This window comes from Dendrobates tinctorius, unplaced genomic scaffold (genome assembly GCF_039654945.1).
Source record: "Dendrobates tinctorius isolate UK_male_01 unplaced genomic scaffold, ASM3965494v1 ptg000017l, whole genome shotgun sequence".
In the NCBI taxonomy this organism is placed as follows: domain Eukaryota; kingdom Metazoa; phylum Chordata; class Amphibia; order Anura; family Dendrobatidae; genus Dendrobates; species Dendrobates tinctorius.
Genome location: NW_027361685.1, coordinates 7402101 through 7423149, shown reverse-complemented (window position 1 = coordinate 7423149; position 21049 = coordinate 7402101). Strand labels below are relative to the sequence as shown.

General features: G+C 43.0%; 1 protein-coding gene across 1 annotated transcript in view; it reads left to right on the top strand.

Moving 5' to 3' along the window:
- The window catches only part of LOC141082423 (uncharacterized), a 69536-nt gene extending 48769 nt beyond the window's left edge, over positions 1-20767 (top strand). The window contains exon 4 of the mRNA XM_073566364.1: positions 17524-20767. Coding sequence (XP_073422465.1) covers positions 17524-18716 — 1193 coding nt within the window. The 3' untranslated portion in view covers positions 18717-20767. The remainder of the gene's footprint in view (positions 1-17523) is intronic.
- The last annotated feature ends 282 nt before the right edge of the window (positions 20768-21049 follow it).

The window sequence follows — 21049 nt, the reverse complement described above, 5'->3', positions numbered from 1 at the left end:
CATTATTTCCCTCTACTCCTCTTTGGTCAGACCTCATCTGGAATATTGTGTCCAGTTTTGGGCACCACATTTTAAAAAAGACATCAACAAACTGGAGCAAGTTCAGAAAAGAGCGACCAGAATGGTGACCGGTCTGCAAACCCTAACTTATGAGGAAAGGTTGCAGGATTTGGGAATGTTTAGTTTGCAAAAGAGAAGACTGAGAGGAGACTTAATAGCTGTCTACAAATATCTAAAGGGCTGTCACATTGTAGAAGGATCAACTTTATTCTCATTTGCACAAGGAAAGACTAGAAGCAATGGGATGAAACTGAATGGGAAGAGACACAGATTAGATATTAGAAAAAACTTTTTGACAGTTAGAGTGATCAATGAGTGGAACAGGCTGCCACGAGAAGTGGTGAGTTCTCCTTCAATGGAAGTCTTCAAACAGAGGCTGGACAGACATCTGACTGGGATGATTTAGCGAATCCTGCTTTGAGCAGGGGGTTGGACCAGATGGCCCAGGAGGTCCCTTCCAACTCTACGATTCTATGATTCTATGATTCTATGATTCAATAAAGCTGCTGCAGCGCAGTAGCGTGCAACCTCCACTAGGGGGTGCTGGCGATGAAAAAAAGGTTGAACTCACAGCGTACCACCACAGTGCAGCAATGCAGGTGCCACTAGGTGGTGAAAGAGTGGTCATAGAAGCCAGGTCAGTAATGGACAGGGAACGCAGTACCAGAGGAAAAAGCAATACACATGGTCTTATACAAGCCAGAGAAGTTGGAGGTGGTCGGGAGCAGAGATGCCAGAGACATGAGACAGTCAAACAGGTCAGAGAACAAGCCGGGTCAAATACCAAGGGGTCACAGCACAGGGAGCAAACACTAAGACGAGCGGTGTAACAGGAGTGGGCAGACACGGGAACTCAGTAAACAGGCAGAGAACAAATCAGGGTGTAACGGGGTCAGCCACTCAAGCCAGGGGCAAGAACTATAACTGACGCTGCCTGCAGGCAGCAGTGGACTGAAATAGCCCAACAGATCCCAAAACGAGGCAGAGAAAGTTAACCCCCTCATGAACAGGCCGGGGAGAGAATAACAAGAAACAAACCAAGACCTGGATCATGACAAAAGGATGTTTTCTATGTTCCCAGCCTTGAAAGCAATCTTCTGTCAGTAAAGAAGCTCACGCAAAAGGGGAATCTTGTTACTTTTAGAGATAACAATCAGCACAAAAAGAGAAAGTCCAGTATAGCGTGCCAGTATAAAAATATATAACCTTTATTAAACTCAATCCGAGTAATTCATACACATGTAATAGAAAGTTATTCCCAGTAAAAAATTCAAAATCACTACTTTACCATAATAGGGGAGTTAACCCCATAAGCCCGATCTACCACCTATGTAACCAGTGCATATGTATAATCCTTAATTTGTAGCCACTTAGATCTCTAATACCCAATACCGACCGTGTCCCACTCAGGCAGTAAATGAGAAAAAATAAACAGAATAGCACTTACATTGATGATGGTCTGCTGTGTGTGGTCTACTCAAGCACCCCAACGCACGTTTTGTCCCTTCGTCAGGAGGCGAGCGCTAGGGGGAAGGGGTGGGTGCAATAAATAGGACAAGTGGCCAATGGCAAGTGTGTTCTTTTCTGTGAGGGATTTGTCTCTTTTACTATGGGTGGGTGGGGGTGATCTTTTTGGGTTTATGATTGTTTCGTATATTTTAACCAATTGGTCTTGGGATTTTCCTATGATTTATTCCTTTTGTACCATATTCTAGGTTCCATTTAGAAACTGTGGTTGGGTAGCCTTTTGGCTCTCTCGGCATGTGATCCACTTCTGGATATGGTCTGACCTATATGGGACAAGATTTATTCTAATAAGCAAAAGAGGATCAAAATCAGTAAGGACTACGCAGTCATCATAAACATTCTGTGGCCTAGTCAGCTGTTCTTTTCCTTATGGAACGCAGTCTGACATGTGGGGTCACAGGATGGGATTTTCTTATCAATTGTGGGGTTATTCATAGTTTATCATGTGTTATGTGTGCTATTGGTGATATGCACTAGTTTATACACTAATTGTGAGATATTAGTATGGTATGCACTGGACACCTTATGTCACTATATGCACTTTATTTCTACATATATAACTTTACTATAAATGTATGTTTACTCAATATAGTCTTGTTTTATGTAAAATTATGCTGTTAAATGGGATAATTACTGCATTGTTAGCACATTATTTTTACTTTATCATTTATTTAGGGTATACTATTATGTTTCATACCGGGCACTTTACACTTACATCTTATTTACTTTACTTGAGCAGTAAAAATATTGCATTAATGATGCATCACTACTAGTATATGTCATTATGCACTTTTTTTGGTTATTCTTTACATTAATATATATGATCTCACATTATTTACTGATGAAACTCCTCACTTCCTGCTATGCCGTGTGCAAAGCCGTCACATTCACTGACGCTATGGAAAGCGGGCATTGGGGGCAAGGCGCATGCGCAATCTCCATGACGGCCCATGTTGTGCTTATGTTCCACGGCCGCAATCCATGACGTCTGATGGATGAGTGATGTTGGGAGCGCACGCGCAGTGAAGTACTGGAAGTGACCCCGACATGACACGGAACCCCTCATAGATCTGAGAGCACGCATGCCATTAGCCGCTTGTCCTATTTAAGGCACCCACTCCTTCCCCCTAGCGTTCACCTCCTGATGAAGAGATGAAATGCACGTTGGGGAGCTTGGGGAGACCACGCACAGCAGACCACCACCAATGTAAGTGCTAATCCATTTACTTTTTCTCATTTACTGCCTGAGTGGGACACGGCCGGTACCGGGTATTGGAGATCTAAGTGGCTACAAATTAAGGATTATACATATGCACTGGTTACATAGGTGGTAGATTGGGCTTATGGGGTTAACTCCCCTATTATGGTTAAGAAGTGACCTTGAATATTTTACTGGGAATACAGTATATACAGTATGCTCACATACATATACAGCTTATATATATACACAATATCGTGCACACATGCAGTATACAAATATAATATACATACACATACTATATACTGTATGTACATGTATATATATATTATATATAAACTCACATGCACCACAGATATACACAATCATACTATATTATATATATATGCACACACATACTATATACACATATACAGGCACACACACTATATATTGCACATGTACACACACAGATACACATATACATGTATACTTACCAGATTCTGTGGTTTCACTTGTACAGATCCATTCCCAGGACAGTGCTTTACGAGCAGCCATGATGAGGACTCAGGAGGAGATGACAAAGACACACAGGGCTGCAGGCATCTTCCTGGCCCTGCTCTGATCTCTGCTGTGCTGTAATCGTCCCATCCCCCCTCACTCTCAACTTCTAACCTGACTGTAGGGAGAAAGAGAGAGGGGGGCTGGAGGGGGGTTTGGGAGAGACGCTCCGGGACTACAGAGGATGCACAGCGTTATTGACTGCTGTAAATCCTCTACTATAGAGCAAAATTGGGATTTATATCATTGTAACAGGTTGTTGTATTGTTTACTGTTTTTTCTTTTTTTATTGTTTTTCTCACAGTGTTTGTATATGAAAAACAAAATGTTGGTAATTCTTTGTTTTGTTCAATAAAATTTATCCGATTGAAAAAAAAGAAAGGCGGTAAAGTGGTTAATAGATGAAACAATAGAAAATACCAAGATCACATGAGAAGGTGTTCGTATGAATTCACAGATAAATGTGGTCGCTCATTGACAAGGAGGTTATATCCATGTATGCAAGGGACATATGTATCCAAAATAAAAGGGGCACCCGGGCCAGAAATGCATAACCCCTCTGACATAGCTGAGGCATGTTGTTGCTATTATAGCTCGCTCTATAATATCCATGGATAATACCACGACATGCCACCTAATATTCTGGAAAGAAAAACTGACAAATATATTATGGACGCTGCTCTTCCTTCCTTACAGACCCCTGAGCAGGAGAAACTAGACAAAGCTGTCACTGAGAAAGAGATCGGAGAGGCCATTACATCATTCCCTATCGGGAAGAGCCCTGGGCCGGATGGAGGCAATAATAGATTTTATAAGATGTTTGCACCCCAGTTATTACCATTTTAGGAAAAGTGTTCAGTAATATCTCAGAAGACTCCCTCTCTGCCCCTTAATTACTTGAGGCTGACATAACATTGTTACTGAAAGCCTGGAGAAGAACCAAATGTCTGCCCTAATTTTCATCCAATATCACTAATTACTGTAGATGTGAAAATATTCTCTACAGTGATTACAGCCCGGCTCTCCCACTACCTGCCCCCAATTGTTACCGACCATCAGGTTGGCTTTATTAAGGACAGAGAAGCTTGTGAGAAAACATTGTTATTAATGTCACATGCGGAAACCCCGGGGATCCCAATGTGCCTTGTTTCTGCCGACACTGAAGAAGCGTTGGACACAGAGCCCGGACTTTCTTGAAGGTCACCCTACGACATATTGATATCATCTATCATTCTCTCCTTATACACTGACCCTAAACTGATAATTAGGGGAGACGGCCTTCTATCTGACACATCATCTATTAATAATGGGACGGGGCGAGGGCGCCCCTCATCACTTCTCCTATACACACCGGTGATGGAGCAGTTAGTGGTGGCATTACGTATAAATCCCGATATTAGTGGGTTACTATAGGCTCACGGCTCTATACACTCGCTCTATACACAGGTGACTTGTGGCTCTATGTTTCACCCCAATGATCTCATGTCCCTCTGTAATAAAGGAATTCGGAGAATTCGGCCATGGAAGGAATTTTATAGTCAACTACTCTAAATCAGAAGCCATGAACATAACGCTGAACTGACACAACTAATTTCTAACTTTCCCTGTAAGTGGCAGAAAGGCGCAATTAACCCCTTCATGCTGCGGGACATTTTCGTTCTTTTGTTTCTGTTTTTTCCTTCCCTTCTTCCCAGAGCCATAACTCTTTATCTCTCTGGCCACATAGACATATGAGGCTTGATGTTTGCGGGGCGAGTTGTACTTTTCAATGACTCCCTTAATTTTACCACATAGTGCACTCGAAAATGAGGAAAAAATTCCAAGTGCGGTGAAATTGTGAAAAAAACAAATCTGACATTGTTTTTTGTGAATTGTTTTTGTACATTTTGTGGTATAATTGACCATGTAATATGATTCTCCTCATCACTATGATTACGGCAACACCGAACATGTCCAGTTTTTATTATTCTTTTAGTGGAGAAAAAAAAATCTGAGGTTTGGAAAGAAACATTTTTGGAGCAGTTCCTCCATTTCCCGAGCCCCGTAACATTGTTATTTTCCTCCGGTAGAGCTGTATGATGGATTATTTTCTGCAGGACGAGATAACATTTTTATTAGTACAATTGTGATCGCTCGTTACAGCATTTTTTGTGGAATTGTGCCATCCATAAATACTTATTTTTGTCATTCTCACATTTTTTCTATTTCCGGTGTTTACTGATCGGGTTAATTGTTTTTATGTTTTTTACAGAGGGGTAAAAGACACACAGGCAGTGCTGTACAAAAACAACAGATAATGTAACAAAAAAGAACAGCGAGCACCGAAGGAGATAAAAACTGCCAAGATCCTGTTATTAGAGAAGCCGATAAAGGCAATAATGTAGTGTTAGTAGCAATGGACAATATAGTAAGGAGCAGAAAGACAGCGATCAGAGAGCAGCACAGAGAAAAACAAGCGCTGATCCCACAAATAACGAGAAGGAACAACTAAGATCTTCTCTGAGATTTCACATAGAGAAGGGACGATTGTCTAAGAAATACCAGAGAAACTCTTCCCTGAATTTCCACACAAGCCGCATTGGTGTTATATTCCTAAAGTCCACAAAGACGCAGCGCTCCCACCAGGCCGCCCGATAGTGTGCGGGGTCGGATCAGTAACAGAATCTTTATCTACATTTATAGACCGGTGTGTGAGACCATTACTGAGAATAGCACCTGCTCACATCAAGGACACCGGAGATTTATAGAGAACTGTGTCCGGTATAGATTGGCAGGAGGGTTATAAATTGGCTTTGATCGACGTCGGGAGCTTGTACGCACGAATTCCACAAATCACAGGACTGGAAGCAATAAAAAATCTATGGAAAAAACTGCTGAAACAGATGACTATATTGGATTCATCCTGGAAAGCCTGAATGTTATATTGTCCCATAAGGCCTTCTCTTTTGGGGGCAGCTGGTCCACCCAGATGACGGGGACAGCGATGGGGGCGCCGGATGCTGCAGTTTCACTAATTTGTTCTTGCCAGACTTTGAAAATACATATATTTATAGTGTAAAAGCCCCCCCTAACACCGCCGTGCGGACCACCGGTACGTGGATGATGTGTTTCTGGTGTGGGCTGGGACAGAAAGGGGTTAATGATTTCATTACATATTTAACGAGGAGAATAAGGTTAATATGAGATTTATTCACAATTTGCACAGAATAACTTAGATTTCTCAGATGTGAATATTATCTGCCATGGTCTCTCTGAATTCACCCTTATTTCTACTGGTGAAATTTTCCCGATCAAAACTCCCATGTCATGTTCCACCAGTTATGTCACATACGTGATTATATGCTCATACCAGAAATTATATGTGGGAAGGACGACCCGACCCCTCCACAAAAGGCTGAACTCACACCGTTCCAATACTCCATAGGGTTTTCTCCAACATGGGCTTTCACGTCACTGCACCATCAAACACAAGAAAGATTCCACACAACTGAGAATATTCCCCACAGAGGAGATTCCCCCACAGGGTCAGAATCGCATTGGACAAGTACATCGGGAAGAAATCTTCTGGATTTATAAACTAAACCCCCTTACTCCAAATGGCCTCAGTGAGATTACAGATGTTACAGAGGCTCCTGCTGCACCAGCCTGGGATAAGTCAGATCATTGCCGGATCACCGAACACCTCCTGTGACCCGGCTCCACCAGCGCTGCCGATCCCCGCCCCGGGTTTACTGAATTCAGACTGTGGGACAGACCCCCATTTGACACATTAACTTTTGCCCCATTATCCTTCTGAAAATTTGTGGTGCGTCTTATAGTCCAGTGCGGCTTATAGTCCAAACCAATGAAGGGACTGCTGGGACCGTAACGTGGTCCATCTGAGACCCCAATGCAGAAGCCTAATGTCCTGAGAACTGGACCTGCTGGACCACAAATTGTCATTTCTCCAGGTTACCAAATAAAAAGTTATCACGTAGAACCTGGAGAACCTGTCTGACATGCTCAGCATGCTCCTCCAGAGGACGCAAGTAACTCACTATATCATCCAGGAAAATTACCACAAATCTACCAATCAGTGAGAAAAAATATAATTACTGACATTGTCACAGACTGCCGGAGCATTGGTTACCCCGAATGGCGGCATCAGGTTGGGTTTTCTTACAGCGAATATTGGATTTATGTTGGGGCCCCCTGTCCCTGACAGCCGGTGTCGTTCCCCTACAGAGGCTAATCCACAAGGGCCCTGAGGTGCGAGACTCGGGCGAGTTTCTCCCAAGTGTGACCCCGGCCTCAGCCGGACTCTGGAAGGGGGGAAATAACCAAGATTTGGGCATTTTAGCTCCTGGTGTGGAGTCGATAGCACAATCATCTGCCGCCATATAGTAGACGGCCGGTAACTGGTGAGAATTCCCTCATGTGTGGGGTCTATTTCCCTCCAGAGAAATCACACGTCACATTCCACACATAACACTGTGTAGAGAAGGCGGCGCGGGGTAATTGTGCCAGTAGTGAGGGGCGAATAATGGCGGGAATGTCACTGACTGAGGGGAAGGCTCCATGGAGCGTCTTCACTTCGGAGATCATGTGACCCCTGACTCCTCCCCTCCAGTGACCTCATCACAGGTCCTGTGCACAGAGCAGCCATATATGTGGAGTGCGGCTCTGCAGGTTAGTGATGGGCAGTCCGGCTCTTCTGGCTCCTTTCCCCACTTTTCTCCCTCCTGTCCCTTCACTATAAAGCCTGGGCCTCATTATACAGCTGTACAGGGGTCTAGTGAAGGCATTTTAGCCCTTTCCTCAGACTGTAGCTCCTGGGCACAGGCCCTCACTCCTGTCCCTTCACTATAAAGCCTGGGCCTCATTATACAGCTGTACAGGGGTCTAGTGAAGGCTTTTTAGCCCTTTCCTCAGACTGTAGCTCCTGGGAACAGGCCCTCACTCCTGTCCCTTCACTATAAAGCCTGGGCCTCATTATACAGCTGTACAGGGGTCTAGTGAAGGCTTTTTAGCCCTTTCCTCAGACTGTAGCTCCTGGAAACAGGCCCTCACTCCTGTCCCTTCACTATAAAGCCTGGGCCTCATTATACAGCTGTACAGGGGTCTAGTGAAGGCTTTTTAGCCCTTTCCTCAGTCTGTAGCTCCTGGGATCAGGCCCTCACTCCTGTCCCTTCACTATAAAGCCTGGGCCTCATTATACAGCTGTACAGGGGTCTAGTGAAGGCTTTTTAGCCCTTTCCTCCATCTGTAGCTCCTGGGCACAGGCCCTCACTCCTGTCCCTTCACTATAAAGCCTGGGCCTCATTATACAGCTGTACAGGGGTCTAGTAAAGGCTTTTTAACCCTTTGCTCAGACTGTAGCTCCTGGGATCAGGCCCTCACTCCTGTCCCTTCACTATAAAGCCTGGGCCTCGTTATACAGCTGTACAGGGGTCTAGTGAAGGCTTTTTAGCCCTTTCCTCAGTCTGTAGCTCCTGGGCACAGGCCCTCACTCCTGTCCCTTCACTATAAAGCCTGGGCCTCATTATACAGCTGTACAGGGGTCTAGTGAAGGCTTTTTAGCCCTTTCCTCAGACTGTAGCTCCTGGTCACCATGTGATCTCACCATAACCCTAACAAGCTAATTAAGGTGTGAAATCTTGGTCAAAATTATCTCAGTACACAAATCTCCCAGGATGCCCAAAGTTTTGCATCGCCCTTTTTCCTTTTTGCAATTATGAAATTGTAAAAAAGTCTATATATATATATATTTTTTTTATTATTGTTGCCTAAAATACAAAGGCCATGTGTCATCTTAGAGGTTCGGCCTTTTAGAGATCATTTCATCTTCATCTTACTACTGCTCACAATAACGGTCATTTTGACCAGGGGCGCCCACACTTTTACATGCCGCTGTCAATGCCTCATCCCGCTGGTGCTCAATATTTAATAGGGTCTCGCTATTAAACTTAATGAAAAGTTCGGTGAATTCCTTTGAGCTGTTATTACTAGAGATGAGCGAATATCGTCGGAGAAGTTGTTATTGGTTAATATCACTTACCGAATAGCTGCATCGGGACCCCGGATCCCTGGAGTGCTCCCGATAATCAGCTGCATGTGTCGCCCTCCATGCAGGTGCTGTGACTATCACACAGCGCGACACACGCAGCTGATTATCGGGAGCGCTCCAGCACACTGAGTCCTGCACACACTGAGGCCCCTGATCATGTGACCCCTGACTCCTCCCCTCCTGTGACCTCATCACAGGTCCTGTGCACAGAGCAGTCATATATATGGCGGACACTCCTGGATCTTCTGCTTTCTGGGCCGGTTCCTCCTGTGAGTCCTATTAACCCTTTCGCTCCCTGTATTCTCCTTTCTGACAGGACAATATCTGAATTCGGACAGTGTGACAGGAATTTCAGCAATGTGGAAGGAAAAAATGACAATTTTATTTTTTTTTCCTCACAAAAATGTGACTTTAGCCCAAAATTGGCAGCGTAACAAATCCTTATTTCCCCCACTGTAGTTTGTAGACTCCATATACAGATCCCTTAAGTGCGAAAAGAGCTGAATTCCCCACTTAAGTTATTGCATTTTGGAAATTGCCCCCACTGTGAATTTATCTCCAGGTAAAGGCACAATTGTGTCTCCATGGGGGTTGTGCTCACAGCCCAACATCGTGTGGCCTCCAAAGAAATGCCACCCCACACCATTACTGACCACTGCCAAACCGGTCATGCTGAAGGATGTTGCAGGCAGCAGATCGCTCTCCACGGCGTCTCTAGACTCTGTCACGGCTGTCACATGTGCTCAGTGTGAACCTGCTTTCATCTGTGAAGAGCACAGGGCGCCAGTGGTGAATTTGCCAATCCTGGTGTTCTGTGGCAAATGCCAAGTGTCCTGTACGGTGTTGGGCTGTGAGCACAACCCCCATCTGTGGACGTCGGGCACTCAGACCATCCTAATGGAGTCAGTTTCTAACCGTTTGTGCAGACATGCACATTTGTGGCCTGCTGAAGATCATTTTGCAGGGCTCTGGCAGTGCTCCTCCTGTTCCTCCTTGCACAAAGGGGGAGGTAGTGGCCCTGCTGCTGGGTTGTTGCCCTTATACGGCCCCCTCCACATGTCCTGATGTACTGGCCTGTCTCCTGGTAGCACCACCAGCCTCTGGACACTACACTGTCAGACACAGTAAACCTTCTTGTTACAGCTCGCATTGATGTGCCATCCTGGATGAGCTGCACTACCTGAGCCACTTGTGTGGGTTGTAGAAGTCCGTCTCATGCTACCACAAGTGTGAAAGCACAACCAACATTCAAAAGTAACCAAAGCATCAGCCAGAAAGCATTGGTACAGAGATGTGGTGTGTGGTCCCCACCTGCAGAACCACTCCTTTATTGAGGGTGTCTTGATAATTGCCAATAATTTCCATCTGTTGTCTATTCCATTTGCACAACAGCATGTGAAATTGATTGTCAATCAGTGTTGCTTCCTAAGTGGACAGTTTGATTTCACAGAAGTTTGATTTACTTGGAGTTATATTCTGTTGTTTAAGTGTTCCCTTTATTTTTTTGAACAGTGTATATAGATAGATAGATTTTTTTTTCTTTGCGTTGGAGGGTCCAATTCCAGCTATTGCTGTGGGATCTGTGATTTCTATCTACTCCACTGTGTACAGGATAATAGAGTATAATAAAGTAGTTATGGACGTGACGTAACTAACATTGTGCAGTGACTCTGCTTTCCATATAGTGATGGATATTTCTTGTTGCTGTGATATTTTCCCCACTTTAAACCTTTTTTAAACCCCTCTGATCAGTGCTATCATACAACATACAAGCCTCTGATGGCTCCGGTGACGCCCTGTACTACTGTAGTGCCGTGTATCATCACTGCCTGTCAGTGTAATACTAACGGCCCCATACACATGAGATCAGAGTTGGCTGAACGGTCATTTGGCAGACGGCGATCTCTCCCGACTCCCCCATACACACAAATATTCCAGCTTTCCTGTGGTCTGTATGAGAGAGTCGCCTCCAGACTCCTCTAGAGGAGGATTATCTACAGGAAGAGCAAACAGATTATCCTCTGAAATTCATTATGTCAGATCCTTCTCTGCCCTGACATCATCTGTCGGGAGGCCCCCAAATACATTATATGGTCGGCCAAACCCCCCGAAATCAGTGCTTTCATGGGACTTTAGTCTACTGTGTATGGGGGAGTTATAAGGTAACTTATTGGACGTTGCCTCTGGCCCGGCCTAATAGACCTTCATACATTGCAGCCCAGACCCCATTATTAGGCATGTAAGTATCGTAGTAACTAGGCCGCCCCATACTATCGAGTACTTGGGGGCGGGGGCATTCAGCCGAACTCTGTCACACCTTCTTAGATGCCATGTTTGCTTTTCACAGCAGCAAGTGGTTAAACTGTCAGGGTTTTTGTTGCAGCCTCATCTGTGCCGTCCCTGCGGTGTACATCTATGTTCTGGGGACCAAAAAGATTAATTTATTTTTAATAAATGTTTAACATGTTAAAAATTATAAAATGTGTCTTCTGCTTTTTTGTTATTTTTTTCTTCTTACAAGAATTGTTGGAGCCAATTTTCTTTAGAAACATTTTAATATCGGCTTTTTCTGGAGTTTTTCTTGTAATATAGGAAAGCCTAAGGCCAGAAATAAACCCCATAAATCACTGTACATGGAGACTTTGGCATCAGATCATTTCTGTCCGTTGTGTTTGCGGAAACAAAAAATCTTTTCTAAAAGCCTCAAACTTCTGTGTGTGATCTAACGTGATAGAAGATTCCAGTGCGGGGAAGACGGGAAACCTTCATATAGACGGCCGGTGGGGATGGAGGCAGTGACCGACTCTGGCCAAATCTGTCTCTAGAGCCGCAGTAGAAGATGAAGATGTCGTCCTCATCATGAAGGAGTTATTTCTCATGTCGCGTGTAATGAATATCTCCTGCAGTATTGCTAATGCCGATTCCAGTGTCGGTAATGAGACGAGAATTAGCGTTATGGAAGATTAGTCTATGAGGAACGTGTTCAGCTGCCGACTCCGAGGAGGAAACTGCTTGTTGTCTGTGGCCTAAATATATAGGTTTTATTAGTAGATGTCAGGGAAGAAAACTAAACCCTGTAAGATAATAAATCTCCTCATATGTTTCCCTTATTATCTCCAGTAATTGTATTATTACACAGGATTCTTATGATGTTACATCGGATCATCTTTTTCTCATTCAGGTCTCTACAATATCGGATCCTCTCAGTGAAGATCTTCTACATAAGAACATTTTCCTGATTTACCCATCAAGGATGGATATGGACAGAGACAAGATGGTGGAGAGGATATTACACCTCATCCTAGAGATCCTCTTCCGTCTCACTGGAGAGGTGAGAGATTCTGATGTCACATCACATCATTCTTATCTATGGGAATAACAGATGGACAGAACTGGAGAGGTGAGGACTCTGGAAATGTCTGTAGTGAGATTTATTAATGTGTCTCTCCATAACCAGGATTACACAGTGGTGAAGAAGACCTCTAGTGATCACTGTCAGGACCCTGTGTCTGAGGGATGGGGAAGACCCCTGAGCCCAATCACGGGGCCTCCACCTCACCCCCTGATCCATGAGGACATCAATGACCAGAAGATCCTAGGACTCATCTACAAGATGATTGAGCTGCTGACTGGAGAGGTGACACTGCTGGGAATGCTGGGACATTATACAGTAACACTATGAAGGGATCGGGGGATGACGGTATCATTGTATGTGTCAGGTTCCTATAAGGTGTCAGGATGTCGCTGTCTATTTCTCCATGGAGGAGTGGGAGTATTTAGAAGGACACAGAGATCTGTACAAGAACGTCATAATGGAGGTTCCCCAGCCCCTCACATCTCCAGGTAATAGACAGGACTAAATACACACGGCCTATAATTATCTGTATGTAGAGAATGAATTCAGTCCCTGTATGTGTTTCCTCAAGATCTATCCAGTAAGAGGACAACACCAGAGAGATGTCCCCGTCCTCTTCTTCCACAGGACTGTAACCAAGAAGATCCCAGTGCTCCTCAGGATCATCAGGTAGATGGAGAGAAGGTGTCAGGAGATCTCCCCTATGATGAGTAGACGGCTGTGAAGGTCTTGTGCTCAGTCTTGTTTTATCCACCAGTATTATATGTTTTATACTTGTGTAATGAGAACAGTGGAGATGGCAGGATTAGAGCTGATCATAGATGGAACTTCTCCATCTATCGTTGACTTTTACAATATTTGTTTCAGGGTGAACATCTGACCCATATTAATACTACAGAGACATATGTGAGGGGTGATGAGCGGTGTAAAGAGGAGATTCCCACATATGACTACCCAGGTGAGTAGTAACCACTGAATGCAGAGAAGTCACAGATTGCTCTCAGTCACCGGCTGTGGCTGCTTTATTGGTGGTGTAGTCCGGCCGCATTACCATGATCACCATTTTCCCTCTAGACCACAACATTCTCCTCCACCCAAAACTGTTCAAATGACTTTGGGCATTGCAAGCCCTTTTCTATAGAACTTACAACCCAGAGGATCCACCTACCCCCTGGGATTAATAACAAGATTCCCATGTAAAATGCTAAAATGCCTATGGATGATACCAAAACAATTTGTTCACCCTAGGCACAAGCCACATCAGCTCCTATAAACATGGAAACACCGGAGAAAAAAGGGAGCAAAACGACGACTGCAAAAATATTAATAATTTTTATTAACTATCGTACAAAGAAGTGCACAAAATCATGATGAGGTGCCAATATAAAGCAGATGAACACATACCCGACCATCCCCCCCGTCCATCCAAGATGGAAATAATGTCCTCATATATGTATTTTAGACATCATGCCCAAGTGGAAGCCCAAAATATAATACCGCCCTACAAAAATCAATGGCCATATGGCCCAGATTACTTCAAGTAAATCCCCTGAGCAAAGCTCAAAAAGTAAGGAGGAGAGACATATAATGTCCTTAGGGTGCAATGAATCTGGACATAAACAAGGGCGACCACCAATGAAAGACAGAAATAAATGTCAGTTCAAAATCTTACCAGAGGATGCAGGAGGAAGAGGGGAAGCGTCTGGCAGTGACCTCTGACGCACGTTTCGTGGCGCAGAAAGGCCGCTTTATCAAGGAGATAGTAGCCATATCTCCACAGGACCTTCATATACCCTGTGACCGCAGTCACGTGACCGAGATCAACCAATCATCGCGGCCTCATCGGCGCATGCGCTCTGAGGTCGGCAAGCACCGCTGCACAGAACAGGCGTCATGCTGAACACAGGACACAGGTCAAAAGACCAAGGCGCCCGTGTACAACATAAAGACGCCCATCTGTCAGCAGCACAATTACCACCGCAGAGAGATGCGCACTGCTGCCCATAATTGTATCCCATATATAGGGTAAATGGAAATCCCAAAAATCCATACCGGGAAGATGAATGATTTTTAAAGGGGTCATGGCCATACAAAAGAATCATCACATACATACATGGATATACATCACATATAGCCCAGGCGATAAAGAGTCTCATATATTAAATACATCAAATGCATAAAACGGATATATGGTCATGACACATACAACTATAAAGGCCACTAGATCCGATTCACATGTTTGATATAATATGCTCATAATTATATCCCATACATGGGAAGAACCGTAAGGTCCATGCAGACAATAATCCTAAGCGGGTCATGACCGTAAAAAAAGTCATCACATATATATAAATGTACATCGTATATGACATAAACAGTGAAAAAATCTCACATACTAAGTACATAAAATACATAGAATACAATATATGGTCATGATTCCCACAACTGTAGAGACTGCTGGATGCGGTTCACATAGATATGGTACAGGGTGAGGGTCCAAGGAGATATATGGTGTCCTCAAGGTCACTAAATATAAATTATTGACATACAAGAAAAGATTAGTGAAAATAAAGAGTAAAAATTAAAAACAATATAAAAACAACACACTGCCAGAAAAAAGGAGGGAGTGTGATATAGACCTGTGGAGGAAAAGGGACAGGAGGAATTCTCATTACCTATATATTATATGCCTATAAATATACCCAGATATCCATATGGAACATACTATAAAGAGAATAATGCAAATCATCCCATTGGGAATCCATTAACAAAACAGAAAATAATATCCGGGACCAATTGATGCATAATTGTTAAATCCCCAAAGACTATAGGAATGGGGCCAAGCTCAAAACTTCATTGAGTCCATTAGGGGTCATGGTGTCCAGTTGAATGAACCACCTGAGTTCCATCTGTGATAAAAAAATGTTTGTTGTCACCACCCCTAATGCCCATATGAAGCGCATCCATCCCTCTAGTTCTCTTCTCATCAGATGGGACAAGGGAATTCCAGATTAGACAGAGAATTTCCTGTGGAACTTCAAACGTGATTTACTATGCCACGTGCCCTTGCCCCAAAATATATGTGGGTCTGACAACAAGAGAACTCAGGATTCGAGTGCGCGAGCATGTGCGGGACATTGGCGCGGCCAAGACAGTGTCCGATATTGGGGATCTGAAAACCATTCCCCAACACTATAGATCATGTCATAATAGTGATGTGACCTTATTGAAGATTAGAGGGATTGATGCGCTTCATATGGTTTATGTGGCTTCATACTCTAATTACCCCAGAGAGGTTTCACCACTAGTTACTCATTTATTACTGATGGAGACTGTGGAGTTTGATCATTTCAGCAGTTCCTAATCAGGCCCCATTATTAATATCTGACGTGTGTCACTTTATGTGGTGGTAAGTTTGGAATTCTTCACAAAGGATAATAGAAAACAAATGGATCTTAGAAATTGTTTTCCAGCTTCGCACTGTACCCTATATACGATTGTACACTACTGTCTGGCAGTGTTCAGAAGGGAAGGAGCGCCATTTAGCTATTTGAATGCAGATCTAGCTGAATAGTTTGCAGACACAATGTATTGGGAGCACTGTTCGTGGTCACCTGGCAGCTCAAAAGATGTCCACCATGAACATGCTTGGCTCTATCTTCTTTGCTTTCCCAAGGATTGCCTTGCTCATCGCCCTATAACACCCTCACATGGAATCTGGACTTACACTGGGACCCCTAGGCTTGGACCATGGTGTTACCTGCTATTCTGTGGTGTTAGATGGCAAGAAGAATAGTCAGGTAGCTAGATCAGAACCAGAAGGACAGAATCAGTAGACACAAGAGTAGTCAGTAAACGGGCCACGGTCACAGTAGGAAACAAATACACAAGCCGCAAGCTGAGCACGGAGGACTGAACCAGAGGAGAACAGCGCTGTATCTGGCAGATTCCGGCCATGTGCTTTGAGCTTTAGTAGGGTGTGGTACTTTCCAATTGGCTGAAGTAGGGAGCAGATTACTCCAGCTGGACAGCAGGAACAGATCCCAGATGAGATTGGACACACCATATGCAGAAGCCCTAATATAACTAAATGACAGAAAACCAGAATAGTAGAAATCCCCATAAAGTGATTCCATGTTATAAATTAATTCACTGAGGGTTATAATCCTTAGGAGGAGTGAATATTTTGACTCCACAGCCACTTTCTGGGAATTAACATGCAGTGGATGTTGGAAAGTGAAAATTACACATTTGCCATTTTATTACCCAGCACATAGTGCCCAGATTGTGCTCCAGGAGACACCACAAATTAAGTGGATTCTTCTCACTATAATGTTGCTAAATACAGGGATCCTAAATGTTGTTTGCGCACACTGCAAGACTCCGAAGTGAGAGCGGATTTTGCAGGATTGGTTTATGGAAACCTTGTTGCTTTTCAGCAGCCTTTGAGCCACTAATAGTGTGGGAACCTCTGTTTTTCCATTGACAGATGATGGACCTGAGTGAGGTCTTGTTTTTTGTGAGATGAGAATTGGTATTATTTTCACCTACATAACATTGATTGGTTTCTTTATATTTGATATTTGGGAGGCAGAATGAACAAACAGTTGAACACCACACACTACTGGCTCATCCAACAACGTTTTCTATTAGACTGTGAACTGTCATTGACTTGGTAAATAATTAAAGTTTTTTACATAGCTTGCCATTTTTATGGACAGTTTAAGTAGAAACGTTCAAAAATATAAAAAACTCAAGGATATTTTATTTTAAAAAAGTTTTTTTTTATCTTAGCAGATGACTGTACCAGGAGATCAGAGGGACAGCTGACATCTTCAACTTTTAAATCTGATGATCTTGAGATCCTACAAGACACAACTGAAGTGATTACTGTTACTCCAGATATATCATCTATTCACAGCAAAGATCTGTCATCTGATCCTATGAAACAGGTCCCATCTTCTGATTCATTACTAACTACTAAGGAAAATCAAAGTCACAAAAGAGGCATTAAAAAACAAACTGCTCCGAAAGCAAAGAAGTCATTTTCATGTTCAGAATGTGGGAAATATTTTGCATCGAAATCGCATTTTGTTACTCACCAGAGAATTCACACAGGGGAGAAGCCTTTTTCCTGTTCAGAATGTGGGAAAAATTTTGCACAGAAATCAAATTTTGTTATCCACCAGAGAACTCACACAGGGCAGAAGCCTTTTTCCTGTTCAGAATGTGGGAAATGTTTTAATAATAAATCTGATTGTGTTAAGCACCAGAGAATCCACACAGGGGAGAAGCCTTTTTCCTGTTCAGAATGTGGGAAATGTTTTAATCTGAAATCGGTTCTTGATAGACACCAGAGAGCACACACAGGGGAGATGCCCTTTTCCTTTTCCTGTTCAGAATGTGGGAAATGTTTTGAACATAAATCAAATTTTGTTACCCACCAGAGAACTCACACAGGGGAGAAGCCTATTTCCTGTTTAGAATGTGGGAAATGTTTTAGACAGAATTCACATTTTCTTACCCACAAGAGAACTCACACAGGGGAGAAGCCTTTTTCCTGTTCAGAATGTGGGAAATGTTTTACCACTAAATCTGATTGTGTTAATCACCAGAGAATTCACACAGGGGAGAAGCCTTTTTCCTGTTCAGAATGTGGGAAATGTTTTAACACTAAATCAGATTTTGTTAAGCACCAGAGAATCCACACAGGGGAGAAGCCTTTTTCATGTTTAGAATGTGGGAAATGTTTTAGACAGAATTCACATTTACTTACCCACAAGAGAACTCACACAGGGGAGAAGCCTTTTTCATGTTCAGAATGTGGGAAATGTTTTATGAATAAATCAGATTGTGTTAAGCACCAGAGAACTCACACAGGGGAGAAGCCTTTTTCCTGTTCAGAATGTGGGAAATGTTTTAACAATAAATCCAATTGTGTTAAGCACCAGAGAACTCACACAGGGAAGAAGCCGTTTTTATGTTCATAATGTTATAATGTTGGAATAGTTTTAACCAAAATTGAATCTTCTTAAATGGGTTGTCTCTTGTCATTCCGCATGTTTGCTGACGAAAGGATAAAACTAAACCTTATTGCAAATGTAAAACTATACCCATAATTCACCCCCTGAAGGTTAGTCGGAAAGTGACTAATAGAAAAAACATATACCCCACATCTCAGTATATAGGGTGAGGTGACATATACACACTCACTCTCATTTCTATGGTTTCATCGTCCTCACCAAAGGCGACTCATTAAGAGACTATTTAATATTGACCTATATTCAGGAGAGACTAAATGAGAAAAAAAAAACTAAAATCATATATCATGTTATCCGAAACAGAAAATTAGCCACATATTGGCAGATCCCAAACACCAAATTATATACTTCGGAAGTTTATAAGCCACTCCAGTGTCAGGAATAGATAGTATGTATTTGAATTTACCAAACAGTTGCAATGAAATAAAGAGTGAAAAATTTAAAGGGGTGTGAATACTTTCCATACCCACTGTATCAGTAAAAATAACTCCTCTTTATTAGGTAAAGTATAAAAGAATTGCACCATTTTCCGATACCCGTCACGTCTCCATTTTTCATGATCTCGGATCGGGTGAAAGACTATTTTTTGTGTGCCGAGCTGACGATTTTAATGGAGACCATTTTGGTGCAGATACGATCTTTTGGTCATCCTTTATTGCATTTTAATGCAATGTTGCGGCGACCAAAAAAAGTGATTCTGGCGTTTTGACATTCTTTCTCGTTACGCCATTTACTGATCGGGTTAATTCTTTTTTATATTGATATATTCTGAATATGGCTATAACAAATATGTGTATGTCTGATTTTTTACTGTTTTATTTTGAAAGGGGGTGACTTGAACTTTTATATTTTTTTATATTTTTTAAAACATTTTTTTTTTTTACTTTTGGCATTGTGAAGACATACAGCATTGTATCTTAATTAACCAGACAGCTATTTGTTAGCAAATGAAGTATAATAGAATGTTATCTGTATGTTGGCTTTAAATTTAAGTGTTGATTTCTAGTTGGTCAAGAAAACAGACTTTTGTTTGTGTAAGCCTGAAATATTGACTTTTATTGTGCGCTTATCCTTAAATCACTAGTGATCTTTGCTGATATGCTAATTATGCATTGTGTTATGGAGCCAGTTTGTTGACTTTTAAAGCAGAGAGGGAAAAACTATGCAAATAGTTTAAATAATCAAGTAATGCTATAATAATCTCCTCTCTATTCTTACCCTTTATGTAAATACTGAATGAGGGACACTTGTTAAGCATAAAAATGGGTTACATGCCTCTGTATAAAGAGACTGAGAGAGAAACAGCCAGAGAGATTCTGCCAAGACATCTATACATCCAAAGCACAAGAGACAGGACAGCAGCCACAACATCATCACAAGGGACACGGATCTATCATTCTATAGGAAACAACCTAGGGGTTTTCAGCCTCGGTTGGAAGAATACAGATCTGCTCCATTGACCATCACTGAACCATGGATACATTTGGAGAAGCCAGATTGTGATCTTTGGATCAACCGGCCTTGTACCTTGTATGGACTCAATGGACTGTCATCTTCCTACACTTATTGTTACCTCCTCTCTGTACATGCCACAGGTGGAGTAGTCGACCCTGGAAGATGAAGCCAGGCTGTGATCCTCGGATCAACTGGCCTTGTATGGACTGTCATCTTCCTACACTTGTCATTACCTCCTCTCTGTGTGCGTGACACAGGTGGAGTAATCGACCCTGGAAGATGAAGCCAGGCTGTGATCCTCTGATCAACTGGTCTTGTATGGACTGTCATCTTCCTACACTTGTCATTACCTCCTCTCTGTGTGTGCCACAGCTGGGTAGCGCCCCTGGAAGATCTGAAATCACAGCTGCTATTATCCCAGCGGGTCAGTGGAAGGGTGAGACTCTGTAATGTGCCCCATCTTGTGTACTGTGCTGGGACTGTTCTATGTGTTATCTGCCTGTTCTGTGGTAGAATAAAGCATTGCCCACACTGTGTTACCCTCACCCTGTGTTGTCTGAGTAGCGTTTTGCCCATGTTAAAAGGAGAGCGGGAGTTCGGCAGGATGATCCCTGGTTCATGTGGTTTTGGCTAGCGGGCGGCGCTCATAGCATTCCGGCAGTGACAAGCATAGAGGTCTGCTGGAGACCTCTGGTTGTCATGCCAACCCATCAGTGACCTATGATCCTGTGACGGGGTCACTGTTGGGTGGATTTCCGGCGTGCTTGCTGGAAGTGTGCATTAAATGCCGCTGTCAGAGGCTGTTAGGAGCAAATGGCAGCTGTTCA